Consider the following 10478-nt stretch of genomic DNA (forward strand, 5'->3'; position numbering starts at 1 on the left):
AGTTTCTATGGAGATAAACAGTGACATCAGAGCACATGTATATAGCACCAAATCACAACAAACAGTTGCCCCAAGGCGCTTTATATTGTAAGGCAATGTGTGGTGGAAATTACATTTACAAGGCCAATAGTGCCCATAGTTAAAGAATCACCCATTTACCATCCATATATTAAAAGCCAAGTGACCTCTGTGTATGTGCTACCATATCTCAAGACATGTCATGATTCAGCATCACAGAATATACATTACTCTATTGGTTCATGATATTTTCATGAAAAATGCTAAATTTTTGTATCAGGAGCACAAATTTATTCTAATACATTCTATGATGGTTGCACAAAATTAAAAGTGATGCGCGTGGGGGGGGTTATGGTTAGGGGAAGGAGTAGGGTTAGTAGTAAGATAAAAAAAAACCCCATCATAATCTGACTCATTTCGTGACAGGAGCATGAGAAAAACTCGTGAGACTGGGTTGGTATGCCTGCATTCGAGTGTATGAGGTCTGTCAATAAAGTAACGGTCCTTTTTATTTTTTTCAAAAACTATATGGATTTGAATCACATGCAATCACATCAGCCAACCTTGAACCCTCGTGCGCATGCGTGAGTTTTTCCACGCCTGTCGGTTGCGTCATTCGCCTGTGGGCAGGCTTTGAGTGAGGAGTGCTCTCTTCTAAATAAAACAAAGGCTCTTTGAAGAGCAAAGCAGGTAGTTCAGTGAGATAGGAGTTGCACTACCAGTGTGTAAATCTGGAATCAGTCCACACCTCCAGTCTGTGTCCTTGAAGACACTGCATTGTCTCAGTCCACCCAGCTGTAAATGGGTGCCAGCCTCAGCTGGGGAAGAAATCTGTGATGACCTGGCATCTTGTTGTGGAGTAGGTATAGACTTTCATCTGCTGCGCACTACAATATCCAGTCACCGGCACAAATGGGCCTCAAAGCCAGTGTCAAAATTTGTTCTTTTAAGAGCCACGGCCTTATTCTTGATTCTTATTCCTGTTCCAGTATGTTTAAACAAATTAATAAATAGCTTGACATATAGGGAGTGAAAATTCAGTTAGAAAGATTATTGGTTTGTATGCATAGGTAAAACACTAGATGTGAGTGAATTTATTCAGTCAAAAAGTGCACAGGATACAGATATAATGTACATTGAAATACACGGATAATAACACAAGAAAGTGAAAATCACTTATTTCCATTGTGGTCACATCACTGTAAGAAAAATGGTCAGATTTTTAATTTTGTTATGATAGTTATTTTGTCATGATTTCAAGATTAAATGCAATAACTTATCTAATGATGACAGGAAATAAATCCTGAAACTATTGAAGTACACACACAAACTTGCATGTCAAAGTGTAACATCATCACAGGGCTACAGGTATAGTGTACAAAAAGATACAAATAGTAAATTGTATGTGACTATCAAATGTTCAATGTTTCCTTACTTTAAACTTTAACAGATAAGGTGTAATAATTGTCACTTCACATTGCTGCATTTTTTGAATCCAACATCTTTTTTCATTGTTTTATTAAAACTGGTTACACTTTTTTTTTTTTTAAATGAAACATTTTAAGATATTGATTTTTTTTTAATTGGGTCCCACACGTTTAACCATAATCAGTACCCCTGGGGTCCAAGAGATCCTCGGGAGCATATTTTGATATATTTTCTGAACTGAAATTATGTAATATTCAAATATATCTAGTTGTCTTATATTTCACTTTAGATCATGATTTAATGTAATATTGTCAATCAAATCAATTTTATTTATATAGCGCCAAATCACAACAAACAGTTGCCCCAAGGCGCTTTATATTGTAAGGCAAGGCCATAGAATAATTACGTAAAAACCCCAACGGTCAAAACGACCCCCTGTGAGCAAGCACTTGGCGACAGTGGGAAGGAAAAACTCCCTTTTAACAGGAAGAAACCTCCAGCAGAACCAGGCTCAGGGAGGGGCAGTCTTCTGCTGGGACTGGTTGGGGCTGAGGGAGAGAACCAGGAAAAAGACATGCTGTGGAGGGGAGCAGAGATCAATCACTAATGATTAAATGCAGAGTGGTGCATACAGAGCAAAAAGAGAAAGAAACACTCAGTGCATCATGGGAACCCCCCAGCAGTCTAAGTCTATAGCAGCATAACTAAGGGATGGTTCAGGGTCACCTGATCCAGCCCTAACTATAAGCTTTAGCAAAAAGGAAAGTTTTAAGCCTAATCTTAAAAGTAGAGAGGGTGTCTGTCTCCCTGATCTGAATTGGGAGCTGGTTCCAGAGGAGAGGAGCCTGAAAGCTGAAGGCTCTGTCTCCCATTCTACTCTTACAAACCCTAGGAACTACAAGTAAGCCTGCAGTCTGAGCGCGAAGCGCTCTATTGGGGTGATATGGTACTATGAGGTCCCTAAGATAAGATGGGACCTGATTATTTAAAACCTTATAAGAAGAAGAATTTTAAATTCTATTCTAGAATTAACAGGATCAGGTTTAACAGCATCACTCTGAGACAAGACCTTTCTAATTTTAGAGATATTGCGCAAATGCAAAAAAGCAGTCCTACATATTTGTTTAATATGCGCTTTGAATGACATATCCTGATCAAAAATGACTCCAAGATTTCTCACAGTATTACTAGAGGTCAGGGTAATGCCATCCAGAGTAAGGATCTGGTTAGACACCATGTTTCTAAGATTTGTGGGGCCAAGTACAATAACTTCAGTTTTATCTGAGTTTAAAAGCAGGAAATTAGAGGTCATCCATGTCTTTATGTCTGTAAGACAATCCTGCAGTTTAGCTAATTGGTGTGTGTCCTCTGGCTTCATGGATAGATAAAGCTGGGTATCATCTGCGTAACAATGAAAATTTAAGCAATGCCGTCTAATAATACTGCCTAAGGGAAGCATGTATAAAGTGAATAAAATTGGTCCTAGCACAGAACCTTGTGGAACTCCATAATTAACCTTAGTCTGTGAAGAAGATTCCTCATTTACATGAACAAATTGTAATCTATTAGATAAATATGATTCAAACCACCGCAGCACAGTGCCTTTAATACCTACGGCATGCTCTAATCTCTAATAAAATTTTATTGTCAACAGTATCAAAAGCAGCACTGAGGTCTAACAACAAGCACAGAGATGAGTCCACTGTCTGAGGCCATAAGAAGATCATTTGTAACCTTCACTAATACTGTTTCTGTACTATGATGAATTCTAAAACCTGACTGAAACTCTTCAAATAGACCATTCCTCTGCAGATGATCAGTTAGCTGTTTTACAACTACCCTTTCAAGAATTTTTGAGAGAAAATTTTATATAATGGTATCTGGTTAGACTACACCACAATTTTGACCTTTGTGTCAGTTTTTTCCTACCTACTGCACTGTTAGAGCAGCTTTCATTCAGGATTTTTGCATCCCAGCAACTGCAGTATTATATTGAAGTCATGTTTGAAAAAGAGAAAAAAGTGCCAGGGTTTGGTCTTGTTGTATTATGTTTACCCTATTCTGTTTAGTTAGGTTTGGTTGTTTTTGCTGTGTGTGATTTCTGTTGCTGGGTTTTTCCTGCTTGGGCTTTGTCTTTCCCCATCTCGCTTGTCTGCCTCGCTTTGTGCTTGGTGGTGCACACTGTTTGGCCACACTCTTATTCTCGTGCTTTCCACACACCTGTTCCAAATCTGTAGCTCATCACCAGGGTGTATATAAGCTTCACTGGTTGCACTGTTTCCTTGCTAGATCGTTGTGCCTTGTGCCATTGCTTCCAGCGCTGTTCCTTGTGTTTTCCTCGCCTTGCAATGCTTTCTAGTGGTTTCTGACCTGCCTGTTTTTTTCAACCGCACCTTTTTGCCTGATGTTACTGATATACTTGCTGGTTTTGGGCTGCCTTTTTGTGTACCAGACACTGCATGTTCCATCAGTAAACGTTCTTAAAATTCAGAGCTGTGAGTTTGAGTCCTTCATTTGTGTCCAGACGTCTTTGTTTACCAAACCTGCTAAAACGTTAGTTCTTTCTAAATGAAATGTGGTTTATTAATGTCAGGATTCAGAGCCAGGTATTTAACAAAATAGAACCCAAATGCAAGACAGCCAAAACACAGGAGGTGAGTTCAAAAAAGTAAACTTAACGAATTTCCTTGATCATTAATATAATACATACCACCATGACATGAGAAGCATCAGCAACAAACAATAGACCATCCAGGACTAACTCAAAATGTGACCTTAAATAGCCAGCTGATCTAATGAGGCACACCTGTATTGATTACACAACAAGAACATGTACTGACAAAAGGAGAACACCAGAGTGCAGCAAAGAACAGCCTTCCATTTGAAAAGAAATATAACACTTGACCCCCAAGTCATAACCTAAATACATCAGAGACAGGAACTGCAAAAATCAAATGAAACCTGAAGGACTGTTAACAAATAAAACAAAGAAATAACTTAGACTAAAAAGGGGAACAGACCTGAACACCAAAAAATAATCCATCACAGATGGCTGCATGACAATTAACCCGATACTCAATTGTTTTTTGTTTGTTTATTTTTTTAACAGTTGAAAAATTACCCTAATTATATGCCAGATATCTGTAAAAATATTAACAGTATTAAAAAAACAAGAAATTCTGATGGGGTCCGCCGGTGTACAGATTACTAGGTTTCACTACGTGTACTGATGAGAGTTAAGGTAAATCTATGTCAAAAGTTTTGTTTCTAGTCCAGACCCAACTTTTTCACCATATTTTTTGTAAAAAATTGGTTAATGTTCCTTAGAGGAATCCTGCTAAAAAATCCCCCCCCCCCCCCCCCAAAAAAAAAAAAACAATGGAAAAAACACAACTACTGGTGGAAGTTAATACAACGCATGCTTGTGTGAGAAAGAAGACGGATGTGTCATGTCTTCTACTCTGGTGACAGCAATGAAATACAACCAAAGGAAAGACTGATCGTAAGGATATCTTGTTTTCTTTCTTTTCTATGGCCTTGATGAAACTAGGAGAGCTCGGAGCAAGACAGAAAGAAGGACTCACCAATCATGTGAATGGTAGTTCGTCCAGGCCGTGTCCCATGGTGCTGTTGGACGGTGTCATAGAAAGTGGCCTGACACAGCTGAATAGCAGATACACTGACCCAGAGGCACAGGCACAGCAGCCAGGACATGACAGGGCACATCTACTTAGGACCAACAGAGATGAGGTAAAAGCAAAGCAGTTTTCATCATGTGCTCAGCATGTATGACCTTACAATCAAAAGCAAACACAGTGCAAATGTATTTAACTCCCTCAGAGCTGCACTGATCCCTGAATCAGTGGTTCCCATAAACCCTGCTGGAGTGTTGCTTAATCCTCTGTTACCTAGTTCATTGTTACACTGTAAAATACTGATTATTAGCCACATCTTCAGACTGTGGGATGAAGCCAAAAAAGTAAACCTACTATAGTAAACCTATATATATATATATCTGTTTGCTAGAATAATTCTGAAAAAAGACTAATACTTTTTGCAGCACAACCTGTAAACTTTATTGTATAAATTTATTGTAATTTACAAAAATTACATTTTAAACCAGTACATACAAAAGCATTTTTTAAAATTTATTTATTAAATTAACATTATGATGCTGTTTTTAAAGTGATTATTTTCTCATTCAATAAGATTTGCTTGTGGTGTTCCTATTTTATTCAGGGCAACCACAGGAGGTTTGGCGTGGGATCCACATGTTGATCTGGTTTCGTAACAACACTCTAGTCTGTATAGGAAGAATTATATAACGGCTGAGTGGCTCCTTGTCATTTGATTGGTGCTTTCTATGTCACATGACACGGATTATTCATCGCATTTGTGTTGCCTTGCATTTAGAGTGCAGTTTGGTTCATTCAGCGTGAAAATTTGGTTCCATACATTTTGTACCTTTGCACGTTGCAGCCCACTAGTGGGCGGGGTTGGTTGTCTAGAAATTAATATAGTATCAGCCTAGTACAGCCTTGAACCTGAGATATTTTACTTCAGAGACAAGGATGCTGACACAAAATAGGAACTACTCTGAAAATACACTGCTCAAAATAATTAGATGACCCAGTGTTCCTCTAATTATTTTTATCTATCTATCCTGCTCAAAATAATTATGAGGACTCCCTGTTCCCACATTTGTTTTGAGCTGTATATAATGAATTATATATCATATTGACATGTTTTTTTTTTTTTTTTTTTTAGTTCTGAAAAAAAAAATCATGTCTGTTTAGTACTGAGTAGGCTAAATACCAATAGGATAAAAGCAATTCTGCAGTTCAATACATTTTCAGACTATTTCACACCATGTGCACTCACAGAAATATTTAACCCTAACTTTTAAGATTTATGTAATTTTATTACATGACAAATTCCCATTTACTTTTTTTTTTTTTTTTTTTAGATAATTTTAATACAAACCTACCAAATAAACCTTACATGATGCATATTCATTACTGTAATAAATCCTATTCATTTGAAATGCATAATCCTCAGCTTTATGTATTTAGTATTAATAAAATATAATTACTCTAAATCAATAATAATGACAGTATTTATTTAAAATACATAAAGTATATTGTTTGAATTGCATAATAATTATGTTACCTATGCCATTTATCTTGTATAGAGTGTGCTTACTTTCCAGAGTAGCTCCTGTTCAAGGTTGTCTTTACCCCATTCTCGTCTTGTTAATTTTATGTTTGTAAATCACGATGGTTTTATTCTCTGAAATTTACAATATCCTATTTAGATATTTATATATGTATTTTTTTACACCACAGCTGCCATTTTTCCCCTGTAAAAACAGAGGAATTTTTGGATTTTTTTTTTTTTTTACAGTGTAAAATCTACTGTTTGTGGAGTCAGCTTTCGACTATAAATTGAACTGAGTCAATTAATATGCGAGAAAGGAAAACAGTGAGTGCTTGGCAGCAGCTCTGTGTAGACAAAAGTGTGCAACGTTCTATCAGGCTTTCTCTCACAGCCTGAAGACATGTAGCTTTGTAACAGTCTTAGTATTTTACAATGCAAGAATGAGCCAAACACTATCAAACTGTCAACTCTTTAAATTCAATTATATACATTGCCAAATCACAACATAAATCATGCACAATACATGAGCAAGTACGCCTGGCCATGCTCCTGGAGAACACCTCCTCTGCATGTTTTCACTTCTGCCTGCTCTGTTCACACCTGATTCTGGTATTTCTCAGCTCTTGATTGCCCATACACACCTGACTGAGATAATTAGCTGTGAAAGGAACAGGCAGACTTGGAAAACATGCAGAGCAGGTTCCCTCAGAGTGCAGGATTGAGCTTCCTTTGTCTGGACTTTTCCCACCCCATAAGCAAGCACACTGGTGACAGTGGTAAGGAAAAATCATATTATTATCTTATAGGAAGAAACCTTCATTAAATCCAACTTAGTGGGGTTGACATCTGCTGTTACCATTCTATGAATACAGAATACAAGACACAATATTTACATAACATACAGCAACATAACAGCAAAGTTTCAAGTGAGACAACTAAATATCTCATTGGAAACAATAGCAGGAAAGATTTACACAATACATAACAACAACGTGTAGATCAGAGTGCCAAAGAACAAGTGCACAGAGTATATGGGCCCGATCTTGACACACATCCGTTTTGGGTGTGTCTGGGTCAGCCCAGTCTCACATTTCTTTTTCGTCGTCTCGTCACTAAATGAGTCAAATTTTCGTGACGGGGTGTTTTTTAACTCACAATTACTAACCCTACTCCTACCCCTGACCCTAACCCTAACCATAACCACCCCGACACCCCCTGCTTCACTTTTAATTTTGTGCAGCCATCATGGAATGAATTAGAATGAATTTGTGCTGCCGTGACGAATATGAGGTGCTTTTCATTACAATATCACAAACCAATAGATTGATGTATATTTTGTGCTGCAGAATCACGACTTGCCGTGAGACTGGGTGTGTCTGGGTGCACACTGCTATTTAGATGGTACAAAACACCAATGCAAAGCTGGAAACTGGGCTTAGGTCTTGGATTTGCAATGTTCATTATGCATGGGCGGGTTGTAGTCAGAATATACTGTATCAACTAATCAGAGTGGCACCTGTCCACCCTAGTAAACCTGTGTGTACCAGGCACACACTGCTCTAATATTGAGAAAGTGTACACACGTGAAATTGTTTTTTATGAAGTAATGGTATCATGTGAACCTGTCAGAGTGCCAGCAGCCACCAAAGCTCCCTGAGGTGAAGTCTGTAATAAGTCATATTTTGTATTTTTCCAGGAGTGTTTACTGGTTTTGGTTTAATGCTTGTTTTCAACTCACTTTCATTGTTGTTACCTGTGCACTTGAGTACCCCTCAATTTTAGACCAACATGAGTCCCAGTGGTATTGCATTTTGGAGAACATGGGTGCAGATGTAAAAATGGCAACTGTGTCAGATGGAAACTAGTAATGACAGCCATGCACTGGCCTATTCACCAGGCTGTGCAGAGTTGTTCACCAGGCCGTGCCCTGGGGCCAATTGCAAGATCTTATCCATCCAGATTGGAGAAATCTAGAACTTCACTCCACACCAGTCAGACCTTTTTACAGGTGTTAATTTAACATCTACTCTGGGTTTATATGTGAACCATTAGTGCAGTTTTTAATTAACTTTGAGGTTGAAAAATTTGAGATTTCCCATTTGTGTTGCACACAATCCAAATAAACATGTCAGAATAAATGAAATTCAACAATTTGTACCAGCGCTTTGGTCTATAATTGGACTTAAAGCCCCTCAGAGGAGTCAATTAGTCACCGGAATTTAACACGAGCATGATTATATAAGTATGAGCTCCTCGCTGTTCGTCTTTGACCTGTCTTGTCCCTGAGACACGGCACAGTAAATGTGGAGTTATCCCTGAGGAGTTTTTGCCGTGCTGCTGAGATTTCCCCTGACAGGTTAGCTCTCTTCAGGAGCTCTGCTCCTGCCTGAAAACACAAATCCAACTTAAGAAATGTTGCCAGCAGCTGGCTGCCGAGGCTTCTCTGTGTCTGTCAGAATAATGTGACAGTAACACTGCAACAGTCAAAAAATCTTGTAATGTTTCATGATGTTTAAATTAGAAAAAAAAAAAAGGAAATTAGAACAGTGAGGTCTGATCCTGGTCGCAGGAGGCTGGTGATTAACACACACCAAAACATTTGAGCCATGAAATATTTGAATAATTACACATCCATTAGCATTACAACAGGCAAATACTGGGTTAATCATCTTCTAATATTTTAATTAAAATGCATACATGATGCATTTCAATATGTATTCTATTTCCTATTTTGTTATTTTCCCAACTCTTATCAAACCTCTTGTTAATGAGTATTGCAAATACATTAATAATGTTCATTAGATGCTGCAGACGTGCATGCTTTTGCACGTCATCAGTGCCCGTATAGTGCACTTAAAATGAACAGTTCATTCAAAGTTTATGCAAATGAGGCAGGAATTTTTGACAATATATCACGTTATAAAATATCAGAAAATACACGTTGTTTTGTCCCAGTCAGTCTGAAAGTGGGGCAGCAGAATGCAGTTCTACATCATTTTGTTTGTTCACATTCCATTTGCAAAGCAACAATTTGAACCCAACTTCAACGTGAGGCATCATCGCTCTTCTCATGCAAGAAGTTCAGTCGCATAAAAATGACAAATCCCCCACTACCACCTTAGCAGAAATATAAAAACCTTACCTGAACAAGCCACACGAGAGTATTTAAATATCTCAGCAGATTGAATTAAATCCATCCATGGTGCTGATGATGATCATCCCATCCAGTAACATGTGAATTTGTCTGAAAGAGGAAACTCCACTGTCTTTGCCTCACTACTCCGCACTTTGATAGCAACAGTCCAGTGATTCTGAAATTACCGTCAAGCTGGAGTCAGGATGCAGATTTACACCTCTTTCAATTCCACCTTTGAAATATCACTGCATCGTCTTGAGGAGCTGCTTCCACTCACACTGAATTAATTTGCGCCTGTGCATTTATAGGCACGTGCGAAGTGCACCTTAATTAACTGTAGAGGAATCTCTCCTTTCACCGTCCGCATCCTTCCAGTGAGAGGCAGCCTCTGAGCATCACTGAGTCCCCCTCAGCCAGCGCTAAGAATCAAATGCTCCTCTCCAGCCTTGCTGGGTGTACAGACTGTATCACATGTCTTAAAGCCAGACTGCCTCTGGATTAAATGGCATGCTTGGATTCCACCTGATCATTTTCTTCTGACAAATGCAAATCCAGAAAACTGGCAGCACTCCTGTAGCTGTGACCACCTAATTAAAAATTATTTACATTTACAATGGATTTTTTTTAATCACTTGGAGGCAAATTTTTCTTTCTGTTGCAAGCTGCTGCATGTATGTATGCTACATTTTAAAGAAACCAAGCTTAAAGGGGTCACTTTACTGTATCCAAAATCTGTTTT

At 38.2% G+C, this 10478-nt stretch overlaps 1 protein-coding gene across 1 annotated transcript in view; it reads right to left on the minus strand.

Moving 5' to 3' along the window:
* Positions 1–10239, minus strand: part of LOC117512728 (chemokine-like protein TAFA-1) — a 78640-nt gene extending 68401 nt beyond the window's left edge. Inside the window, exons 1-2 of the mRNA XM_034172912.1 lie at positions 9746–10239; positions 5031–5172 (exon numbers count right to left, since the gene is read on the minus strand). Of these exons, the coding sequence (XP_034028803.1) occupies positions 5031–5172 (142 nt within the window). The 5' untranslated portion in view covers positions 9746–10239. The remainder of the gene's footprint in view (positions 1–5030; positions 5173–9745) is intronic.
* Positions 10240–10478: the final 239 nt, after the last annotated feature.

Source organism: Thalassophryne amazonica, chromosome 6 (assembly GCF_902500255.1).
Source record: "Thalassophryne amazonica chromosome 6, fThaAma1.1, whole genome shotgun sequence".
Taxonomy (NCBI): domain Eukaryota; kingdom Metazoa; phylum Chordata; class Actinopteri; order Batrachoidiformes; family Batrachoididae; genus Thalassophryne; species Thalassophryne amazonica.